The 25,510-nt window shown below is 34.3% G+C and overlaps 2 protein-coding genes across 6 annotated transcripts in view; one reads left to right on the top strand and one right to left on the bottom strand.

The window, feature by feature from the left end:
• LOC139515949 (hapless 2-like) overlaps nucleotides 1–25,510 on the top strand; it is a 91,246-nt gene that overhangs the window by 13,531 nt on the left and 52,205 nt on the right. For 4 of the 5 annotated variants that reach the window (XM_071305739.1, XM_071305738.1, XM_071305736.1 and 1 more), the window contains exons 9-16: nucleotides 6,127–6,302; nucleotides 6,723–6,958; nucleotides 8,333–8,424; nucleotides 8,986–9,100; nucleotides 9,770–9,932; nucleotides 10,461–10,605; nucleotides 12,231–12,416; nucleotides 17,032–17,062. In XM_071305739.1, coding sequence (XP_071161840.1) covers nucleotides 6,127–6,302; nucleotides 6,723–6,958; nucleotides 8,333–8,424; nucleotides 8,986–9,100; nucleotides 9,770–9,932; nucleotides 10,461–10,605; nucleotides 12,231–12,416; nucleotides 17,032–17,062 — 1,144 coding nt within the window. The remainder of the gene's footprint in view (nucleotides 1–6,126; nucleotides 6,303–6,722; nucleotides 6,959–8,332; nucleotides 8,425–8,985; nucleotides 9,101–9,769; nucleotides 9,933–10,460; nucleotides 10,606–12,230; nucleotides 12,417–17,031; nucleotides 17,063–25,510) is intronic. The other variant, XM_071305740.1, reaches the window with a different exon arrangement.
• Nucleotides 18,788–21,935, bottom strand: LOC139515956 (E3 ubiquitin-protein ligase TRIM71-like). The gene is made up of 2 exons (XM_071305746.1): nucleotides 21,880–21,935; nucleotides 18,788–20,558 (listed from the first exon to the last, which is right to left on the bottom strand). Exon 2 carries the CDS (start codon nucleotides 20,538–20,540, stop codon nucleotides 18,846–18,848), a length of 1,695 nt encoding a protein of 564 aa, XP_071161847.1. The 5' UTR covers nucleotides 20,541–20,558; nucleotides 21,880–21,935; the 3' UTR covers nucleotides 18,788–18,845.

Raw genomic sequence — 25,510 nt, forward strand, 5'->3', positions numbered from 1 at the left:
ATTTGGAAGCGCTTTAGAAAAAGTAATTACTAAAGGTACCCTGTTGTTTTCTTTCTTTTGTTTGACTGTAATAGATCTTCTCGGTTTAAATTGCCGACTTTTTTCAATTGAACTTCAGTGGACGAGTTATTGTATCCACGTTTTCTTAGGTGCATTTTTATTTCTTCTCTTCTTGTTTTGTAATCTTCCTCTGTTGAGCAAATTCTTTTGACACGAATACCAAGACCATATGGTATAGCATTTTTTACAGAGTTTGGATGGCTTGACGACACATGTAAGTACTGGTGTTTATCTGTTGATTTTGTATAAAGATCTGTTTTAAGTTGTCCGTTTTCTATGTGTACAAACACATCAAGGAATTCAATTTTTTCAGTTGAGTAACGCATTTCTGTTTTAATTCTCGGATGTAAACTGTTTGACATTTCGTGAAATTTTTTAATTCATCTAAACCATGTTCCCATATTCCCCAAATGTCATCAACATATCTCCAATATGAAAAATGGTTGTAAATTGCTGTTTTGAAATAAATTTTCTTCCCATTGTCCGAGGTAGGTGCAAGCATAATTCATGCCTAGATGGGAACCAATAGCTGTTCCTTCGGTTTGTAAAAAGTGCTTTCCGTTAAAGCTAAAATTATTGTTTTCAATGACTAAATCCATCATTTTAAGAACATCTTCCGTTGGGATTGATGTGTTAGTTCGATTTTCTAGTGCTGATTTGCATGCTTCTCGCGCTTCTTTTCTTGGTACGCTTGGATATAATTTATTTACATCTAAACAAAACATTATTGCGTTGTCTGGTAAAGGCTGTTGTATTGCATTTAATTTGTTTAAAAAATCTGTTGTGTCTTTGATATAGGTGGGTAAGTTTCGAACATTCTCCGAAAGCTCGTTTTCGACTATTCAGCGATTTTTTCTGTGGGATGGTTCCGCCCATTAATAATTGTTCTAACTGGGTGATTTCTTTTGTGTAATTTCGGATTGGCTTGTACCTTTCCGGGACATGTTCCTTTCGGTAAGAGATATTTTTTCATGTCTTTGTCTATTATTTCTCTTTTACATAAATTTTCTATGAGTTTTTTTACTTTATTTTCATTTTTCTGTGTTAGATCCTTATCTATTGCTTTGTACGTATCGTTGTTATCTAATTCTTTTTCTACTTCCAATTTATAATCTTCTGTGTTCATTATTACAACTCCGGATGATTTGTCGCTTGGTCGTATCACGATGCTTGTATCATACAAAAGTTCCCGCATTGCTTTTTCTTCTTCAATAGTTATATTCATTTTGAATTTTCGACTTAATCTACTTAAAATTTCATCTTTTACGGTTTGTATATACTCATCTAACCATCTTTCTTTTCCTCGGGAGGGTGTGAAGGTACTTGATTTTTTGAATTTAGTATACTCGTTTTCGTAATTTTCTTTTTCCTCGTTTTTTTCGAAAATATGTTCGCGAAGACGCATTCTTCTTTCCCATATCTTTAGATCAGCTATAAGTTTCCCCATGTCTACTTTTCTTCTAGTTGGAACAAACTTGAAACCTTTTGACAATAATGTTTTCTGTGCGCTCGTTAACTCTTTTGAAGATTTATTAATAACCTCACATTTTGGGTCGCGGTTTTGTTTATTAAAAGTATCTATTGACTCTTCTGATTTGTCTGTTGATTTTGAATTTGTTTCTTTTGCTAAATTAGGTTTGATAACTGGATTACATGAACATGGTCTAGGGATATTTTTTACAAGCGAAAAATGATTGTTTTCATGTAGTATTGTGATATACGGCATGCCATGGTTGCAATGTTTATTTCTTGAAAATTGGTTCCATTCAGCTATGAGACCGACTTTAGTTTTAATAAAAAAATCAACATTATATGTTTCACTAGCTGCTATAATTTCTGCTTCCGTAGCCCAGGATGTGGAGTGTCCATCTGTTTTTGAAATGTTATTTAAATGGGTATCGAAATCACTGTCAATAAATTCCGTATAAAAGTTTTTGTCTGTTGAAATTGTTGTTAAAATTTGGTGACGAATATCTTCATGTCTTTCTTGGGAGTCGAATAAATATTTTGAGATGCATCGAAAAAAACAATTCCCGTCTTTCACTATGTTTATATTTTGCTCTTTAATCGGGTTAGTTCTAGTTTGAATATCTGTTGTTAATTTATTGTTGTTACGTAATACGTTGCTTTGACATTTTATTGCGGAGATTTTCTTACTCTTCGTTCTTTTAATTTTTTCTTCTATTTTTTGCAGTTCATTCTCATGATTCTGTTGAATTTCTTGTAAAATATCAATTCCAAAAATGTTTATGATGTTGCTGTGTATTTGTGTTAAATTGTTATCAACTTCTTGAATTTGCGTTATACTTTCTTTGATTAATTGATATGAAGAGTTTTCTAAGATATTATTCACATTTTCTTGATGACTGGCGTCCACTTTACCTAAGTTTAATGTCCACTTTAAAGTAAATCCCTTTGGTATGATTTTAAGTCTATCACAGGTTTCCAAAAATGAAAGATGACTTCCGTAGCGGCATTTCTTTTCACATAGTTTAAAAAGTCTTCTACTCCAACTTTAAATGTTTCCAACAGATTGCAATTGTGTGTATTCCATGCTGTTTACTGTTTATATGTAAAGTCTCTGAATGATTGTATAATAAAAACTATAACACAAATTCCCATACGTTTCGGCCATTACGGCCTTCTTCATTGGAATAAATTACAACATTGAAACAACAATTACATCGCTTGGATACATTACGTTATAATAACTTCTATAATCTTAAAATTATAATATCTTCTATAATCTTAAAATTCTCCATCAATCTGAAAGACTAAAGAAAATATTCCCCGATCCGCCTATCGTGGCATTTAAACGCGATAACAACATAAAAGACATCTTAGTGCACAAAAAGCATAATTTACTATTTTATAAACAAACCAATGGATGTGCACCATGTGGTAAAAATTGTGCATTATGCTCACATATAAATGAAACCAAGGTATTTTGTGACAACACCGGCAAAGAATATACAATTCAGGGACAAATAAATTGTAAAACCGTAGGCGTGTTATATGCGATAAATTGTACAAAATGTGAAAAAGTTATATATGTAGGACAAACGGGTGATACACTATATCAACGAATGCTATTGAACTTTTCAAAAATACGCACAAAAAAAACAGAAGATTTAGTAGCCAACCATTTCATTCAGAACAATCATTCAATGACAAATTTGAAAGTTACCGCCATAGAGAGAGTATTTGGGACAGAAATTTACAGAAAAACTAAAGAAGCCTTTTGGATGAAAAAATTAAAAACTTTAGAACCTGAAGGACTCAACACAATGTATGAACGATAATAAATATATTTATATTAAAAAAGCGAAAAACGCGGCAAATGAACGTCATAGAAGTAAATATAACGTAATGTATCCAAGCGATGTAATTGTTGTTTCAATGTTGTAATTTATTCCAATGAAGAAGGCCGAAATGGCCGAAACGTATGGGAATTTGTGTTATAGTTTTTATTATACATACATTCAGAGACTTTACATATATATATATATATATGGTCCATTCCTTTATAATGATTTTTGAAATGACCATCTATCCATAAAGACATTTAAGTGATCATTTTCTTATCACATTGATTTTGTCATTTCTTATCTAAATTTTAATTTGGATTTGATTTATACCATCATCTAAACTAATAGAACTTTTGGGGTGATGGAGGGTGACATGTTCAAACATCACACATAATTTTTTTCTTAAATCATTAAATTTTGAAAGATATTTAATCAGTAGACTTTTAAAAATGTCAGAAATAGGGTTATGTGATTTTCTAACATTTCAATATTGTCCTTTTTAAGCTCACTTTTACAGAAATCTTCTCCTCTGAAACTACTGGGCCAAATTAAACCAAACTTGGCCACAATCATCATTGGGGTATCTAGTTTAAAAAATGTGTCCGTTGACCCGGCCAACCATCCAAGATGGCCGCCATGGCTAAAAATAGAACAATGGGGTAAAATGCAGTTTTTGGCTTATAACTCAAAAACCAAAGCATTTAGAGCAAATCTGACATGGGGAAGAATTGTTAAACAGGTGAAGATCTATCTGCCCTGAAATTTTCAGATGAATCGGATAACCCGTTGTTGGGTTGCTGACCCTGAATTAGTAATTTTAAGGAAATTTTGCTGTTTTTGGTTATTATCTTGAATATTATTATAGATAGAGATAAACAGTAAACAGCAATAATGTTCAGCAAAGTAAGATTTACAAATAAGTCAACATGACTGAAATGGTCAGTTGACCCCTTTAGGAGTTATTGCCCTTTTTAGTCAATTTTTAACCATTTTTTCGTAAATCTTAGTAATATTTTACAAAAATCTTCTCCTCTGAAACAACTGGGCCAAATTAATCCAAACTTGGCCACAATTATTTTGGGTGAGTAGTTTGAAAAATGTGTCCGGTGACCCGGCCATCAAACCAAGATGGCCGCCATGGCTAAAAATAGAACATGGGGTAAAATGCAGTTTTTGGCTTATAACTCAAAACCCAAAGCATTTAGTGCAAATCTGACATGGGGTAAAATTGTTTATCAGTTCAAGATCTATCTGCCCTAAAATTTTCAGATGAATCGGAAAACCCGTTGTTGGGTTGCTGGCCCTGAATTAGTAATTTTAAGGAAATTTTGCTCTTTTTGGTTATTATCTTGAATATTATTATAGATAAAGATAAACTATAAACAGCAATAATGTTCACCAAAGTAAGATTTACAAATAAGTCAACATGACCGAAATGGTCAGTTGACCCCTTTAGGAGTTATTGCCCTTTATAGTCAATTTTTAACCATTTTTCGTAAATCTTAGTAATATTTTACAAATTTTCCTCTGAAACTACTGGGCCAAATTAATCCAAACTTGGCCACAATCATCTTTTGGGTTAGTAGTTTGAAAAATGTGTCTGGTGACCCGGCCATCCAACCAAGATGGCCACCATGGCTAAAAATAGAACATGGGGTAAAATGCAGTTTTTGGCTTATAACTCAAAACCCAAAGCATTTAGAGCAAATCTGACATGGGGTAAAATTGTTTATCAGGTCAACATTTATCTGCTGTGAAATTTTTAGATGAATCGGACAACCCGTTGTTGGGTTGCTGACCCTGAATTGTTAGTTTTAAGGAAATTTTGCTGTTTTTGGTGACAGGTCATTATCTTGAATATTATTATTGATAGAGATAAACTGTAAACAACAATAATGTTCATCAAAGTAAGATTTACAAATAAGTCAACATGACCGAAATGGTCAATTGACCCCCTTAGGAGTTATTGTTCTTTATAGTCAATTTTTAACAATTTTCATAAAATTTGTAAATTTTTACTAACATTTTCCACTGAAATTTATGGGCCAAGTTCATTATAGATAGAGATAATTTTAAGCAGCAAGAATGTTGAGTAAAGTAAGATGTACAAACACATCACCATCACCAAAACACAATTTTGTCATGAATCCATCTGTTTCCTTTAATATTCACATAGACCAAGGTGAGCGACACAGGCTCTTTAGAGCCTCTAGTTTTATTGAATTTATTCCATATTAAATTGTTCTTGACTTTTAACTTATATTAGTCAAAATATATTCATTCTTTCTTCAATGCTGTATGTTCAATCAAAGCTTTAAATATTAAATTTTTGTTCAGTATTAAGTTTATACCTGTTCTGTGATTTTGATGAGATTATTTCATTCTGTAGTTTTTCAGCGAAAAGAAAAATTTGGTCATATATAGATATAGGAAGATGTGGTGTGAGTGCCAATGAGACAACTCTACACCCAAGTAACAATTTATAAAAGTAAGCCATTATAGGTCAATGTACGGCCTTCAACATGGAGCCTTGGCTCACAAATAACCAGTTAAACATGCAAGACTCTTTTAAACAGAGCCACTTGATTATTCATATTAGTCATGTTGCCATGATTACAGAGAAATAGTTTCAATATATCATGGCAAGTATTAATCCAAATGTTCCTATAATTGTACATTTAAAAGATTAACAGTTGAATGATATCAGATTTACCATTACATTTAAAATATGCTTATTCATATTGATAACATTTTCCAGGAAAGAAAGATGAAAAAGACACCCAGAGAGTACTTTTTACAGGATAGGATCAGAGGTGTTCCGAAGATAATAAAGTCCGATAGATATCAATGGTCTTTGGTTGTACCTATATCTAATGTTCAGTCTATACTGTCTATATCAATACCTGCTGATGACCTACTTATAGTACTCAAACAGTAAGTCAAGGTTTTGACCTTGTGTTAGTTGAATATTGTCCTACTCGTTCACATAATATTTGAGAATCGGAATTATTACCATGCATTGGTTTTCACCGTTTTAGGTTTTGGTGAATATTTATAAGCCTTCAACAAAAGTGTTAAAATTTTCAACACAATAAAATCAAAGTGCAAACATTATGCCTATTGGGAAACGAAGACAGTTCCATTCATCACAATTGTCAATGTCCTTCACTTGCACATCAACTTTGCATCTTAATTGTTATAAATACAGGAAATCACTCACTTGTGATTGTTGCTCAATCATTAGTTTTATTATGTTAAAAAACATGTCTTCTAAACAAATTGACATCTCAATATATATACACTGTTAGATTATTGGCTTCTATGTTTCTATATATCACATCTCCTATTTTCTAGGTTCACACAGGTAATACGAGAGATAGAATACACAGACAACAGTCAGACAGAGACATTATATATCATGTTATATAACCAGGGATATATAATGAAGGATGTTTCTGTACAGCTACAGAATTGTAATGTCACTATTATGGGAGAAGTCTCTAAATCAATACAGTTACCACCACACAAGACCCAACATGCAGAACTGCCCTTCAAGACTGGGATAACTGATGGAGTATTTTCTTGTACATGTAAGGTTACCGTCTCACAACAATGCACAAGTGGATATTGTTGATTCTTTGTTAATCATGAAGTACTTAATTTTATGGGTACAGTTATAAAATGAAGTTTAGAGTACAAGGAATACTTGTTCAAAATGTACTTATTTTTATTCTCATAAAAATGATTCAAGTATAAAATATAGGAAAAATAAATTGCTTAGGCCAATTAAAATTAATTGATAGATTTTCATCCCCGCCCGCCCCTCTGAAATCGCCCCGCCCTGAATTTTTTTATTTTATAAAATTTACGATTTCCGGATTTTGTTCATTCCCGTTACCGGTAACCGTTAAAATTTCATTTCATTCAATGCTTCCTGTTTCAAATTTCGGTTTTGTACCTCGAGTAAATCTAACCAAAATGATTAAGTCGACCTTTCCGCTGCTCTATGATGACAACATCATCTTCCGAGAGTAAAGATTGATATAAACGAGAATGACATGAAATATTGGTGTTACGAGAAAAACGCTGTTTCCAAGACTGCAAATCGCGGTATGTCACAAATTTCTGTGATTAGAAAACTGCGGACTTTTTTATTTATGCAATGACTTTGTCTCAGGAAATTTAAACTGTAAATGATACCCAAAGCACAAGATTTGTGGAAACCATTGATACAGAAAACATGACTGAATTATAGATATTGAAACACAAGCACGAACTTGTCAGATGTATGACCGTTTATTGAATTTAAAAAGTCGACTAACATACGCATTTTATTTATGCAGGCCCTTTGATTTTACCCATGGCTGTCTTTTTATGTTGACAAACAGCAAATGTCCCAATACACCCAAAAAGACTCATTAAACAACAAGTTTTTTTTTTATTATTAAGTTCATGTTTTACATGATAATTATATTTTCATCTTGCATATAAAGTACCAACCCTATTATTTCAACACTCTCTGAGTTTTCATTTTATTCTGTACTCATAATAATTGTGTTGCATACCAATGCATTTGCTTCATTTTATGGTAATACAAACCATTGTTTAGAAACCAAAATACATTTTGTGTAGGTACATGTAGTCTAACTGAAGAGAGTATTTCTCACACGTTTTTGTTGTTAAGTTTTTAAAGCCGCAATTAGATATATTTATTTAAGGATTTGAAATATTATGTAAGATTCCTCATACTTGTGTATACATGATATAAGCTTATTATTACACTTGCATATATGAAGAACTCGTCACAAAAGGGTTTCAAATGAAATAAAATTTAAAAAATAAAATCCTCCCACCCGCCCCATTATTTTCAAAAATTTGGATGAAAATCTACTAATTAATTTTAGTTGGCCTTATCAGGCAAGGTTAAGACATTATGCAAATAAACATTAACTATTTATTTACAGTGCAAGTTGCTGGTGAAAATGATGTAGACAAATGGGAGATAACTCTACACAAACATCGCCAATGTATTTGTTATCCTTACAGAAAGTGTAATGTGAGTAAAAACATCACCAATGTTACGCTGTTCCAAAATAAATGTATGGGGGAGTGTAATTTAAGTATAGGGGAGATAACTCCATAAAACCATTGCCAGGGAATTTGTTATCCCTACTTTAAGTGTAATATAAGTATAGAGGAGATAACTTTAAAAAACAAAAACCTAGTCATTTAAAAAAAAATATCTTTCAATTAAATAACTTTGTTTTTGTGTGTCAAATGTGGAATTTTGCTCTATTGTTTTGCATAAGACATTTCTGGTTTTATGCCCCATTTATGGGCATTATGTTTTCTGGTCTGTGTTTCCATTTGTTCGTCTATCTGTCCGTCTCGCTTCAGGTTAAAGTTTTTGGTCGTTTTTGATGAAGTTGAAGTCCACTCAACTTGAAACTTAGTACACATGTTCCCTATGATATGATCTTCACAATTTTAGCCAAATTATAGTTTACCCCTTTTCAAGGTCTGCTGAATATAGAAAATTAGTGTGGATGGGGCATCTGTGTACTAGGGACACATTCTTGTTTTTTTTTATAAGATGTTAAATACTTTTATATTTCAGTGTGGTATCCATGGTTACTACAGACACACAGTTATGGCCAGTCTTGGAATCTTTCCAGGACCATTTGACCCGTTGTTCCTGTTATGTGTGTTGATTATATTGCTGTTCATCATAGGTAATTTGAAGTTCAAATTTGATTGGTCAAATGATTAGAAATCTAATTGGTTGATGGGTTGTTTGTTTTGCTTATGCAACATTCATCCAGAATAATTAAGATAAGAAAATACGTAAATGAAATGCAAGGCCTGTATAGCCAGTGAAGGTTGTTATACACTATCATTGTTATCCTCATTGAAACAGGAAGCTGACAACACTAATTACTTGGAAATAGACTCAGAATTTATTGCATTGATTTGTATCAAAACATTTGTATAATTCAGTTATATCAACAACAAATGAAAGTTTTTAACGACCTTGACTGGCTATACAGCCCTTGCACGGTCGGCCATCAGTTATATAATGGAGCTACAGGTATACAATCCCACAAGTGAAACTATATGCAATAACTATTCTTTAATTGTACTGTGAGTGAGTAGTTCTTCATTATTGTCATGGGGCTAAGGTGTCCGAGTGGTCTAAGTAGTCTAACTTCTATAACACCAACCAGCAAGTCAACACTGAGGTAAAAAGTTTGATTCCCACACAGAGTAGAATCCAATCCTCATTGTTAGTTTTCCAACCAAAATGTAAGTGATTTTCTTTGGGTTCTCTGGTTTCCTCCAACAACAAAACCTGACAAGCAATCAATTATTGTCATAAAACTTTGCTGTCTTTATAATGACAGGTTTGGTTAAAGCAGTGCTGTCTTTGTGGTCACCAATATCAATTGGAGAGTCTGGACTGTGTCTTTTTACCAAGACCAGGGTACTGACAACTTACCATGAGCCGTCACTTATGAAGTATGAGGTTATTTACAATGAGCGAGGCATACCAGTTGATCCTCTCACGTAAGTTTTCTCTTACTGTAGATTCATTTTTTTCGTGAGTAAATGTACCAATGTTTGGGATTGATATAAAATAAGTTCTTTCATAAATACCATATTATGTGGTTTTGAAGCAAAGAAGCTTCTAGGAAATTTGTGCTTTGTTGAACAACTAAATTAGTGTTCTCCGATAATCACAAAATCTACAAAAATTGGTACCACACAAAAAAAAAATGAATGCCCAGTAGACAGGAAAAGCATAACAGTTTTCATTTCTGTTTAAAAAGGTACCAGTTAATGAACCACACATTGTTAAAAGTTAATGTTTATAAGAAAGGATAAGCAATCTCCATTTCCTTTTCATTTAGTAGATAAATATAAGAAAATGTGGTATGTGTGCTAATGAGACAACTCTCCATCCAAGTCAAAAGCATTATAGTTCAAAGTAAAACCTTCAATACAGGACCTTGACTCACACAGAAAGGTTCAAAATCTCCAACAAAATGGTACTATTGTAGTAGTTTTATTGACTTTCTTTACATTCTGTTTTAGGAAGAACCCTGTGCAGATTCTCCCTACCTCAGAAATATTTTTGTTGAACCTGTGTTTTGGTTACTACCTCTTGGTGATTGGTTTACATTGGTTAATGTTGAGGGTTTTAGGGCTTGATACTAGATACCAGTACAAGAGAGAAGCAGTAAGTACACTTAGTACGGACATTATTTATTACAAAATTTCTAAAATTGACCTGTTATAAATTTTGAAAATTCTCCAGAAACTAAGGTTTCAACTCCCTCAGGCAAAGTTGGCCTTAGATGGATTTGGCCATTTTTTTATATCCTTTTTGGTTTAAAACTCTTTATCACTATCAGTCATTATAAATTAATTAGTTAGATGAATAAAATTTGGAATGATTTCCGGAAAATTAAACGGTAGAAGAACATCTAATTCTCAGACTTTATATAGAAATATATCTCAGTTCACTATACTTAATTTCTGTGACATTTTGGTCTCTTGTGGAGAGTTGTCTTATTGGCACATCTTCTTTTTTTAGGTAAATATTGCATAAAATGCAATCAAAACCTTATGGGACTGACTTGATATCTAAATCTTTTGTTCATAACATTCTATGCATCCTATATACATGATCTATGAACATTTCCAGAAATTTATCTATGTAATATATGCTCAGATATTCAAGGCACAACATTATCTTACACATGTCAAGAAAAATTGAAGCAATCTTTACCGATAAGTGCTTCCAAGCACTTTGATTATATTATGTGTTTAAAAGATCAAACTAACCAAAACTTTTGTAGTGATAAACTTGAATGCTAAATGGTCATCTGAATATACCCTCTCATGCAGAACTTATACACTGTGACGTGGCATATACTATAATCATGCTTGTATAGTTTGAATTTTGTACATAGTCCACATCCCCTTTTTGTCATGAAATTTCAGTAAAAGAACGTTTTGTAACTGTAAGAAAATGTCTGAAGAAACTCAAGTTATTTTGAATTGTGTATGGTCATTTGTGGTATGTTAACTTTATGGAAAAACCTGTTTTCAATCATTAAATAGAAGTTGAATATGCTTGTAAATGATTCTAGAACTCTTCCACAGTGTTAGAATAAGTCAAAATCACAACAAACAAAAAATTTAGAAACTTTTGTTAGTTCAAACTAGAAGTTTGAATAGCATGTGTAAATGAAATTTAATACACTGAGAGTGTACAGAAAATCTGTGCTTAATTGATATCACTAGAATACCACTTTGAAAGTAAAACAGTTCCATCCTTGAATAAGATAAAATTTTACGTGTCTATCACATTAATGTTTGAAAAATATAAAGCTAAACAACACACATGCGTATAACCGATTATGTTTTGTAGTTCATACATTGTCAGCTGATTCCTTGTTTACTTTTACACTTTTTTTGTTCAGTTAAATACAAGCAAATTCTAATTTATTTTAAACAATGCAGTGAAAAGAAAAGAGAAATTTGTCTAAAGCATTTAAATTTTGAGTCAGTGAAACCTCGCTAATTCTTCTTTTCTCTCATAATTCTTGCTTATCATAGTATATAGTCTGCATGATGCAGCTGCACCCCTTTCTAGCAGGTTCAACTTTGGAAAATAAAACCATGAACTATACAAGCCTTTTTTTGGCAAATTTATATTAGCTTATTAAAAGATCCGATTTTAACAAGATTGCGTGAATTGAAAAAAAAAAAAGTTTTATTTGCAATTCCAAAAGCATTTATATTTACAAATTGGAAAAGGTTTATTTTATTTAAATGTCTAATTATTTAATTATTTAGAAATCCTGGCATCAGAAGTTGATAACTCCAGTGACCTCCCCTATAGATGATTCTCCTGCTGACATGGGGATTCATTACAATTTAGACCTAAGTGGAAGAGCAGACGATGTTAAGAGGAAATTGTTTGGCTCCACTGATAAACAACTTGTGTATGAACAGTATAAAAAACAGAAGAAAGAATTACAAGTAAGACTAACTATCAATTTATATTGTTTCACCATATATTGATAGATAGATGGATTGGTGTTCAAGATTAATGTTTAGTAGCAAATATTACATGCATATCTGGAAAGATCATGTTAAAGAACATGCCTATAGGAGTAATTCATTAGAGGTATCTACAGGTACCTACAGGAGTAATTTATATGGGGTACCTACAGGTACCTACAGGAGTAAATCATAAGGGGTACCTACAGGTACCTACAGGAGTTATTCATTAGGCATACCTACAGGTACCTACAGGAGTTATTCACTAGGGGTTCCTACAGGTACCTACAGGAGTTATTCATTAGGGGAACCTACAGGTACCTACAGGAGTTATTCATTAGGGATACCTACAGGTACCTACAGGAGTTATTCATTAGGGGAACCTACAGGTACCTACAGGAGTTATTCATTAGGGGTACCTACAGGTACCTACAGGAGTTATTCATTAGGGGAACCTACAGGTACCTACAGGAGTAAATCATAAGGGGTACCTACAGGTACCTACAGGAGTTATTCATTAGGGATACCTACAGGTACCTACAGGAGTTATTCACTAGGGGTTCCTACAGGTACCTACAGGAGTTATTCATTAGGGGAACCTACAGGTACCTACAGGAGTTATTCATAAGGGATACCTACAGGTACCTACAGGGGTTATTCATTAGGGGAACCTACAGGTACCTACAGGAGTTATTCATTAGGGGTACCTACAGGTACCTACAGGAGTTATTCATTAGGGGAACCTACAGGTACCTACAGGAGTAAATCATAAGGGGTACCTACAGGTACCTACAGGAGTTATTCATTAGGGATACCTACAGGTACCTACAGGAGTTATTCACTAGGGGTTCCTACAGGTACCTACAGGAGTTATTCATTAGGGGAACCTACAGGTACCTACAGGAGTTATTCATTAGGGATACCTACAGGTACCTACAGGAGTTATTCATTAGGGGAACCTACAGGTACCTACAGGAGTTATTCATTAGGGGTACCTACAGGTACCTACAGGAGTTATTCATTAGGGGAACCTACAGGTACCTACAGGAGTTATTCATTAGGGGAACCTACAGGTACCTACAGGAGTTATTCATTAGGGATACATACAGGTACCTACAGGAGTTATTCACTAGGGGAACCTACAGGTACCTACAGGAGTTATTCATTAGAGGTACCTACAGGAGTTATTCATTAGGGATACCTACAGGTACCTACAGGAGTTATTCATTAGGGGAACCTACAGGTACCTACAGGAGTTATTCATTAGGGATACCTACAGGTACCTACAGGAGTTATTCATTAGGGATACCTACAGGTACCTACAGGAGTTATTCATTAGGGGAACCTACAGGTACCTACAGGAGTTATTCATTAGGGATACCTACAGGTACCTACAGGAGTTATTCATTAGGGGTACCTACAGGTACCTACAGGAGTTATTCATTAGGGGTACCTACAGGTACCTACAGGAGTTATTCATAAGGGGTACCTACAGGTACCTACAGGAGTTATTCATTAGGGATACCTACAGGTTCCTACAGGAGTTATTCACTAGGGGTTCCTACAGGTACCTACAGGAGTTATTCATTAGGGGTACCTACAGGTACCTACAGGAGTTATTCATTAGGGGAACCTACAGGTACCTAAAGGAGTTATTTATATGGGGTACCTACAGGTACCTACAGGAGTTATTCATTAGGGGTACCTACAGGTACCTACAGGAGTTATTCATTAGGGGAACCTACAGGTACCTACAGGAGTTATTCATTAGGGGAACCTACAGGTACCTACAGGAGTTATTCATTAGGGGAACCTACAGGTACCTACAGGAGTTATTCATTAGGGGAACTTACAGGTACCTACAGGAGTTATTCATTAGGGATACCTACAGGTACCTACAGGAGTTATTCATTAGGGGTACCTACAGGTACCTACAGGAGTTATTCATTAGGGGTACCTACAGGTACCTACAGGAGTTATTCACTAGGGGTACCTACAGGTACCTACAGGAGTTATTCACTAGGGGAACCTACAGGTACCTACAGGAGTTATTCATTAGGGGTACCTACAGGTACCTACAGGAGTTATTCATAAGGGGTACCTACAGGAGTTATTCATTAGGGATACCTACAGGTACCTACAGGAGTTATTCACTAGGGGTTCCTACAGGTACCTACAGGAGTTATTCATTAGGGGAACCTACAGGTACCTACAGGAGTTATTCATTAGGGGTACCTACAGGTACCTACAGGAGTTATTCATAAGGGGTACCTACAGGTACCTACAGGAGTTATTCATTAGGGATACCTACAGGTACCTACAGGAGTTATTCATTAGGGGAACCTACAGGTACCTACAGGAGTTATTCATTAGGGGAACCTACAGGTACCTACAGGAGTTATTCACTAGGGGAACCTACAGGTACCTACAGGAGTTATTCATTAGGGGAATCTACAGGTACCTACAGGAGTTATTCATTAGGGGTACCTACAAGTACCTACAGGAGTTATTCATTAGGGGAACCTACAGGTACCTACAGGAGTTATTCACTAGGGGAACCTACAGGTACCTACAGGAGTTATTCATAAGGGGTACCTACAGGTACCTACAGGAGTTATTCATTAGGGGTACCTACAGGTACCTACAGGAGTTATTCATTAGAGGTACCTACAGGAGTTATTCACTAGGGGTACCTACAGGTACCTACAGGAGTTATTCATTAGGGGTACCTACAGGTACCTACAGGAGTTATTCATTAGGGGAACCTACAGGTACCTAAAGGAGTTATTTATATGGGGTACCTACAGGTACCTACAGGAGTTATTCATTAGGGGAACCTACAGGTACCTACAGGATTTATTCATTAGGGGAACCTACAGGTACCTACAGGAGTTATTCATTAGGGGAACCTACAGGTACCTACAGGAGTTATTCACTAGGGGAACCTACAGGTACCTACAGGAGTTATTCATTAGGGGTACCTACAGGTACCTACAGGAGTTATTCACTAGGGGTTCCTACAGGTACCTACAGGAGTTATTCATAAGGGGTACCTACAGGAGTTATTCATTAGAGGTACCTACAGGAGTTATTCACTAGGGGTACCTACAGGTACCTACTGGAGTTATTCATTAGGGGTACCTACAGGTACCTACAGGAGTTATTCATTAGGGGAACCTACAGGTACCTAAAGGAGTTATTTATATGGGGTACCTACAGGTACCTACAAGACTTATTCAGAAGGGGTACCTACAGGTACCTACAGGAGTTATTCATGAGGGGTACCTACAGGTACCTACAGGAGTTATTCATAAGGGGAACCTACAGGTACCTACAGGAGTTATTCATTAGAGGTACCTACAGGAGTTATTCACTAGGGGTACCTACAGGTACCTACTGGAGTTATTCATTAGGGGTACCTACAGGTACCTACAGGAGTTATTCATTAGGGGAACCTACAGGTACCTAAAGGAGTTATTTATATGGGGTACCTACAGGTACCTACAAGACTTATTCAGAAGGGGTACCTACAGGTACCTACAGGAGTTATTCATGAGGGGTACCTACAGGTACCTACAGGAGTAATTTATATGGGGTACCTACAGGTACCTACAGGAGTAATTTATATGGGGTACCTACAGGTACCTACAAGACTTATTCAGAAGGGGTACCTACAGGTACCTACAGGAGTTATTCATGAGGGGTACCTACAGGTACCTACAGGAGTTATTTATATGGGGTACCTACAGGTACCTACAAGACTTATTCAGAAGGGGTACCTACAGGTACCTACAGGAGTTATTCATAAGGGGTACCTACAGGTACCTACAGGAGTTATTCATAACGGGTACCTACAGGTACCTACAGGAGTAATTTATATGGGGTACTTACAGGTACCTACAAGACTTATTCAGAAGGGGTACCTACAGGTACCTACAGGAGTTATTCATAAGGGGTACCTACAGGTACCTACAGGAGTTATTCATAACGGGTACCTACAGGTACCTACAGGAGTAATTTATATTGGGTACCTACAGGTACCTACAAGACTTATTCAGAAGGGGTACCTACAGGTACCTACAGGAGTTATTCATTAGGGGCACCTACAGGTACCTACAGGAGTTATTCATTAGGGGAACCTACAGGAGTTATTCATTAGAGGTACCTACAGGAGTTATTGTATTAATTGCCCTTGATAAGACAACATGTTAATATATTATTAATATGAATCCTGCTTTGCACTAAACTGACAAGTTGTGCTTTGTTTTAAATGTGCAAATTAACAAGATCATAAAGATAGCAGTCCTAATTCGTTAAAGATTTAATTTGTGTTTCATTTTTACCTTTAAAATCCATTAAAATAAATAATAATGAATCCACACTAGTATCCTAAAATATATCAATTTTCAGTATGCAGTGAAAATGTTGACAAAAATAGATTTTTAACAAGGGACAAATTAGAACTGTTGCTGAAAAAAAAAATCTATTTTGAATTGAATTGAATTTTTATCTTAGATTCAGAATCATATGCATGTGTCAAAACTAGACCATCTGTGTAATATCATGTCTCATTTTTTAATATTTTTTTTTGTAGAAATTTTTGAAGAATTCTGTTGATGAGAAAGGTTTGTATTTTGAAACTACTATTATTCTTGTATTTAGTTATGTTTCCACACAATGCTAATTCTTGTATTAGTGGTTTGATAATTTTATGCAGTTTGCAGGACATAATTTTTAGTACCATAATGCAGTAAAAATTTTACGCTTGAGTTTTATGGCCCAGCTACAAAGTTGTTGGGGCCATATAGTTTACCCTTGTCCATCATTCTGTCATTTTGTCATTTTGTCATTCTACATCAAACCATTATACACAATTTTTGTCGAGCCTGTGACTTTTGTCTCAGAAAGCTCGTTAAGGGGAAGTGACCCGGCAGTGGCGGCAGCGTTAGCTAACTTCTTAAAAGCTTCATATTTTAGAAGGTGGAAGACCTGGATGCTTCATACTTTGTTTATGGATGCCTCATGTTACGAAGTTTCCGTCAGTAAAATGTCCAATGTCCTTGACCTCATTTTCATGGTTCAGTGACTACTTGAAAAAAAAGTTTAGATTTTTTGAAATGTTAATTTCTCTCTTATTATGAGTAATAGGATAACTATATTTGTACATGTGTGTACCATGCAAGTTCCTCTTGCCTGTCAGACAGTTTTTGTTTGACCTTGACCTCATTTCATTGATCAGTGAACAAGGTTAAGTTTTGGTGGTCAAGTCCATATCTCAGATACTATAATATAAGCAATAGGTCTAGTATATTGGGTGTATGGAAGGACTGTAAGGTGTACATGTCCAACTGGCAGGTGTCATCTGACATTGACCTCATTTTCATAGCTCAGTGGTTATAGTGAAGTTTTTGTGTTTTCGTCTGTTTTTCTAATACTGTATGCAATAGGTCTTCTATGTTTGGTGTATCAAATGATTGTAAGGTGTACATGTCTAGCTGGCAGGTGTCATCTGACCTTGACCTCATTTTCATGGTTCAGTGGTCAAAGTTCTGTTTTTAATTTTATTTTATTTTTCTAATACTATATGCAATTGGTCTTTGGTGTATGGAAATATTTTATGATCTATATGTCAGTCACACAGGATTTATTTGACCTTGACCTCATTTTCAAGGTTCATTGTTTAGTGTTAATTTTTTGTGTTTTGGTCTGTTTTTCTTTAACTATAAGCAATAAGTCAACAATATTTGTTGTATGGAAGAATTGTTAGCTGTACATGCCTGCCTGGCATGGTTCGTCTGACCTTGACCTCATTTTCATGGTTCATTGGTCAATGTTTAGATTTCTTGGTTAATGTTAAGTTTATGTGACAGTTGTAATAAAGCTTTATATTTAGGACAATCAAAGCATCATACCAATGATTAGTAAAGAAGGCGAGACATTTCAGCGTGTGCACTCTTGTTTTTCTAAACACCTCCTGATTGGTCTGATATTTGGTATGTGAGCTAACAGTGATGAGTTACATATTAAGTGTAAGTTTATTTTGGTTCTGCTAATTTTTGCAAAAATGTTTTGTTGCTATTATCTTTAAAACTGTAATAGATTGATTAATTGGTGATTAACACCACTTTCATCATTATTGTGGTATTTCACTGCAGTCAGTTTTCAGCACCATTGACCTTCTTTGGAAAACTGACAATATTAGTCATTTAAGATTGTAGTTGAGTGCACCTGCCATATATGTGATTGGTACTTCTGTCCTCAGAGTTGACAGGCTAGTGTTACAGTAGTCTTACTACTTAGACCACTCTGCCACAGCAGCCTCAAATTGATTAAATAAAAGATTGAATACCCTTGATATCAATCATCACTATGCACAGATTAAAACATAAAATGAAACAAAACAATATCTTATATTTTATATACAAAAGCTGTTTCATAGATGTCATCACTTATTATACTTGACACTATCATTATCCCTGTTTCTCTGTTAATGTCTATTGCCCAAGGACGTTTGATTCCATCAGCCTCTGATAGTATTGTCTTACTGGTTTTACCATCTGGTGATACTACCACAATACTGTTGTTTCCACGAGAAGCTATATAAACACAACCGTTCTTGTCTAATGCAAGTCCTCGTGGTGTGGCAATGTCTTGATGCTGATATGTCCAGAGAGATTCTCCAGTAATTTTATAGCAGCAGACTTTACTTTCATAGAAATTGTTGCCATATATATTTCCTTGCAATATTGAAATATGAAACACTGCTCCCATTCCTCTTAAGATTGTATGAGACATGTCATTCAGATTCACTGTAGTACCCTTGCTGTCACTACCACTGATGAACAAAGTTTTACCATCACTTGCTACTCCAATACAATTATGAGAAAGTTGAATTGTTTGAATAACTGTATTTTTTTCTATATCCACCAGAGTTGTCTGCTTGGTTCTGTGTATAACAGCCACTGTTTTATTTCTGACAAAGCATGCATCCCATGGATATTCTGTGAATGTAACAACTTTTCTGATGAAGATGCCATCATTATTGAACAGCAGTAGTTGGTTTTTTTCCTGATCAAGTATTATATATTTACCATCAGGTAATATAAGACAGGCAGTGATTTGGACATATTTCATATTTTTTGGAATTGTCAGTTTTGTCAACAAGGATGGCTTTATTTGTTCAATTCCAGGAACATTTGGAACCAAGTGCTGAGCTTGGTCTTTTCTGCCAGCCTTCATTTTTAGAGCAGAAGTGGTGGTATTGATATCAATATATCCAAATGATTTGACATCTTGTAAAATTGCTTGAAGAGCAGTTGAAATTTTAAGCTTTAAATTCTTTTCAATGAAGTGGCCTCCACTTTCTAAATCTTCTATATATTTTGCTTCTTGTGCTGTAGTTTTCTCAATTTCTCTCAGACCAATATACATCTGTAACTCTGAGGCATATTGCGTCATTTTGGTAAACTGGCTCTGCATTTGGTCTATCTTACTGATTCGCTGTTCCATTTGTTGCACGAGACTGGTCATGTTTAATTTAAGCTTTGCATGTTTAGACTCTAAATCATTAAGAATGTCTTGTTCTAATTTATTTAAGTAATCATTAATTGACTTCCTCATATACTGGATTTCCTCAACGGCTTTCGTTCTCTGAGTATTAATGGTACTGATCCTGGTTTTCATATACTTTATGGCTGTATCTAAGTTTTCCTTAACATTCTTCAAATCTTTTTCAAAAAGTTGCACTGAGGCAGATGATTTTACTTGCTGAAGGATATCAGACAAGGGTTTCATGTCTTGACATTTCGTGTGTTTATCAGTGACACACTGGACACAGCATGGACAGGCATGGAAAGAACAATACAGTTCATACTTCTTCTTGTGGTCTCTACATTGACTACTTATTTCTTGCATGAATGTAGGTAACTTTTGGTAATCTTCAGCTGACATGGTTTTATGGTGTTTAGACAGATGAGACTTGCTGTGAGTTTTGTCACAATCTCCACAAAAGAAAAACTCACAATCTGTACACCATGTGACTGCTGAAGTGGAGATTCCATCGGCATGGCAAATTGTGCAAAGTTTTTGGACTGATGAGGCCATTACGTTTTCTTTTTACATCTGAAATATATGAGGGAAAATTGTTTAATATGAATATATTGGGAATGAATGAGTTATATAAAAAATAATTTGCCTAAAAATATTACTGTATTAAGTAATCAGTTTCATTATGGGAGTATCATATTTATACTTCCATGGAATATATTATAACTGTCTTGATATCTCATTACAAAATATATACTACAGCTACATATTGGAGAAACTGTAAAAAGGGATCAGTAGATGAGAAATAAGTCAAAAGGCAGAATTTGTCAGTCCACCCAATAAACGAATGATTGAGAAACATTAAACAACGTATTGATTGCAACACAAAGTCATCATGGTTGAAATGGTATGTCAACTTCTGACATGAGTTATTGTCCCTAAATGTGGATTTGTACTATATTTTTTTTTAGTTTTGGAGACATATTAGAGAAACTTTAATCAGAGAAAACAAGAATGTTTCCATAGTATAATGATGTCCCACTGGCACCCTCTTCAGTGGAGCGTGAAACTGGGTCAAATCTCGAAATTGGGAAAAAATTAGAATGATCGGATCATAGAGAACATGTGTACTAAATTTTAAGCTAATTAGACTTCAGCTTCATTAAAAACTACCGTAACCCAAATCTTAAACCTGAAGCGGGACAGACGGACGGACAAACGGACGGACGGACGAAGAAACGGACAGACGGACTAATTGACAAACGAACGGTTGCACAGACCAGAGAACATAATGCCCCTCTAATTGTATGTAAGGCATAATAATCAGCTTTAAAAGATTTACGAACATGGATAGTAAAATAGGTTTTATTTTCCTTAAATGATGATTTTTCAACTTTTTATCTTTTTGGGGATTTAAGCGTCACTAATGAGACGAAACGCATGTATGGCATAAATACAAAATTTAATCCTGGTATGATATCTATGATGAGTTAATTTACCCATTTCTATTTAAACTTTAACAGAGAGAAAAAAAATCAACAAAACAGGTAGCCTATAATATTGGTGAGTGTCCCTAAATGAAGATGCACAGACAATCATGCAGGCTCATTTAGTTTTTTTCTCTAGATATATAGAAGGAAAAAAGACATTTTTTTTCTTGCTTTGTACTCCAAAAATTTTGGACTGGTTCAGAATAGTTGAACGAACTGTTATATGGATCCTCTATTTTTCAACCAGTGTGTTTTTTATTATGGCTCTGCCTTAAGCTTCTGTATAAAACAATCAATGATTTCTTATTTTATGCTGTTATATATATGAACCATGTTCAAGAGTTTAATAAATTCTTAAGATTAATTAATTTAATAAATGAGCAATTGAATTATTTGAAAATTCTTACCATGAATGTTTTGATAGGATGGAATTTGCACAGGGAAGTAAAATGTCCGATATCTGGGACACTTCATATGTATATTATTGATTTAAATTTGAATACTTGTCGAAACAGTTAAATGTGTATAAATAGAAATTTGATAGAACTAAATATGTTTGAATTTAAATGCACTGAACAATAATTCTTTTAAATCTTTTAAAAATCTCCAAAGTGTGTAAAAAAAGTCTAGATGACACATTTAATAAAGACAACTTTCACATTTTTTTTATTTATTTAAAATCTTAAAAAACATATTAAAGTTGAATTAGTTTAAGCATAACTATGTGAAACTTTCATGACAATGTAATTCCTCTATTTGCTCAAGACAGATGAGGAAATTTTATCATTCTCAGAAATTTAAAAGAATTATATGAACCTAGAATAAATTTGAAATCTGGAAAATTGATAAAAAAATTTATGATAAAATAAATCAAATTAACAAGTGTTAGCATGCATGTCAAAAAGGGGAGAGGTAGGGTGGGGGTCAGTTAGTTTACACAGAAATAAAAGCAAAAGAAACTTGAACCTCAGCTATAATGCAAGCATGGCTAACTTACCCTATAAATTTGTTTAGTTTTCATCATACATTTCTCTTCAGTTACAGAATAGGTAATTATTCCAGAATCAAATTTCCTTGTTTAAAGTTCAATTACTAATTAAAAGGAATACATGTTGTTACTAGATATAGTCAGGAGAGAAAACATTGGTTTTTGACAAAGGTTCCAAATATAAGGATTCCTTGTACATTATCTCATCATACAAACTGATTTTATTTGTACGACAAAGTTTAAAGGTTCATGTGGACCCTTCGGCTATTAATCAGGCTTCATTTTCACCTTAAAATTTACTCAGAGTATAGACAAACCTGTGATCTGGAAATGTTTTAAGACATAGCATTTCCTTAGTAGATAAAAAGAATTCAAATGCATTGTATGATTTAGAAATTTCATAACTTAACTAGATTTTTCAGTGCACTTTTTTTTCGTCCCTGCAGAAGATGGTAAAATTAACAAACAGTTGAGATTCCCTTGATATGATCCACTCAGGTACACAGTTTAAATTACTAATTATTGTTAGATATCTATTGTCCGTGTCAATCAAACAGCTCACTTCAATCATTACCTGTTGGGAAGTTCTCAAACCTCTTTCCCAACTTAGTGTATTTTGGCACCTTCTGGGAGGATTAAAAAAAAGTGCACTGCAAAATCCTGTTAAGTTTTTGTCTGGCCTTGACGGAGTCAAAAAGCGAGACATAGGTATGCTGTTTCAGGTGTCGGCGACAGCGATGGCGTCAACAATTATTAGTTTGTGATTAGGTCTAGTTTATGGTGAACCACAAGTGGTAGGTCAATCATATTTGGTATGCAGTTGTATAAGCATTGGTACATCTAATTTCCATGGAGATTATTTGCCCCTGCCCGCTTATTTTACATGTATTAGTTTGTGATTAGGTCAGTTTATGGGGAACCACAAGTGGTAGGTCAATGATATTTGGTATGCAGTTGTATAAGCATTGACATATCTTATTTCCATGGAGATAATTTGGCTCCGCCCCTTAAGTCATGGTTTATTGACTTTGAAATTTTTTGTAAGTTATCATGTATTAATTAGTTTGTGATTAGGTCAGTTCAAGGGGAACCATTAGTGGTAGGTCAAAGATAATTGGTATTCAGTTGTATAAGCATTGGCACATCTCATTTCCATGGAAAATACATGACCCTGCCCCTCAGTCACAGTCTAATGACTTTGAAACTTATCTTAGTTTACATGTACATGTATTAGTTTGTGATTAGATCAGTTTAAGATGAACTGCTAATGTTAAATCAATGATATTTGGTATGCAAATTTATTTACATTTGTTTCCATGGAGATAATATAGCCCTACCCCTCTTCATGCTTCAGTGACTTTAAAACTTTTACTTAGCTTACAAATTAATTTTTGTATTTAGGTTTGGGAACGACTTATAATAAGTCAATGGTATTTGCCTATTTGGTATGCAGTTTTATAGGTTGCACTTTGTAAATACAGCTGTTTCTCAAACCACGCCTCTTTTGGGGTGATCTTGAATATGCATAGAAAATTAATTTTGTTTACATACTGGTTCCCAGTTATGCTGTCTGTGTTCAATCTCGCAGAGACATAACTTGGGAATGTTACCAGTAAATAAACATGTGCATATTTTTTATTTTGAAATCTATGGTAATCCTTCATTCGAGGTAGGGGTAGTTAAGAAAATTAGTGTTAGTTTAAACTCTGAGAAGTTCAGGGTATATAAATGTTGAAAATATGCCGCACAGCCCCATATTTTGACCTTTGTCTTTGAAAAAAATTGTAGTGCATATGAAGTTTCAATTCTAGGATAAAACTTCATAGTAAAAGTGGTACAGGTTTAGCCCTAAAAGGAGTTCCTATGGAAAATTGCATTGTCAATATTTACAGAAATGCAACCTATAAGCATTGGAAAATCTCGTTTACATGGAGATTGTTTAGCCATGTTACTCAGTCATGGTTCATTGACTTTAAATATTTGCATAACTTGTGTAAGATGTTAAAGTATTGCTATTTTGTAATTTGATTTCAACATTTGCATAATCAAAATTACAAACAAGGCGAGACATATCTCTGTGATAACAGTTTATTATTTTTCTAAACCATAAAAAATATTTGAATTTATTTATCTAGGGCATGCTATGCCTTAAAGCGTACACTGATGTACAGGTTTGTCTGTACTCAAAGTAAATTTTGAGGTGAAAATACGGCCATTTTAGGCAAAGGGTCCAAATGAACCTTAAAACTAAATTATCCTCATGCATGTGGGTGTTTATTAGTGTAAAAACTGAAAGTAACTGGGAAAATTTGACAGAAAATTTAAGACACATTGGGATATATAACTGACTCAAAAATTACTTGTAATTGGTCCTTATTAGTAGTATGAACCAGGTGCTCTGCAAGGCGCAGCTTTATACAACTGCAGAGGTCGAACCCTGAACAGTTTGGGCAAGTATGGACACAACATTCAAGATTTTTACAGCTCTGTATTTGGATTGTGATCAAATTTTGGACATAATATTGGTTTCTGACACAAAACAAATGTCAAGATCTTACAAATCTGTTGCACAATGTTGTGCAATTAAAAATTTCTTCTTCAAACTTGAGAAATTTGGAGAAAAAAACTTGACAACTACTATCATTCCCTTTTTTTGGCAATTACTTCAAAACCTGACATTTTGTTATACATAATTTACAAGAAGTGTAAAGGAGGTAAATCAGAACATACCTAAAATTGTATGTTAAATGTTTCTGAATAACCTCCCTACTATATGCACTGCTTTTAGATTGTCTTAATTGCCCATTGACCAGAAAAAACCTAGTATTCCACTATTTTTGCCCCTTATTCCAAAATATTTTGAGCCATAACCCCCCAAAGTCAATACTAACCATCCCTTCATGGTATAAAAACTTGTACAATTTCAGAGAGATTCATACAGATAAACACAAGTTATTGTTTGAAAACTACAATAATGCTTATTTTGGACCCCTTTTTGGCCCTTAATTCCTAAACTATTGGGACCACAACCCCCAAAATCAATCCCAACC

Source organism: Mytilus edulis, chromosome 3 (assembly GCF_963676685.1).
Source record: "Mytilus edulis chromosome 3, xbMytEdul2.2, whole genome shotgun sequence".
Classification (NCBI taxonomy): domain Eukaryota; kingdom Metazoa; phylum Mollusca; class Bivalvia; order Mytilida; family Mytilidae; genus Mytilus; species Mytilus edulis.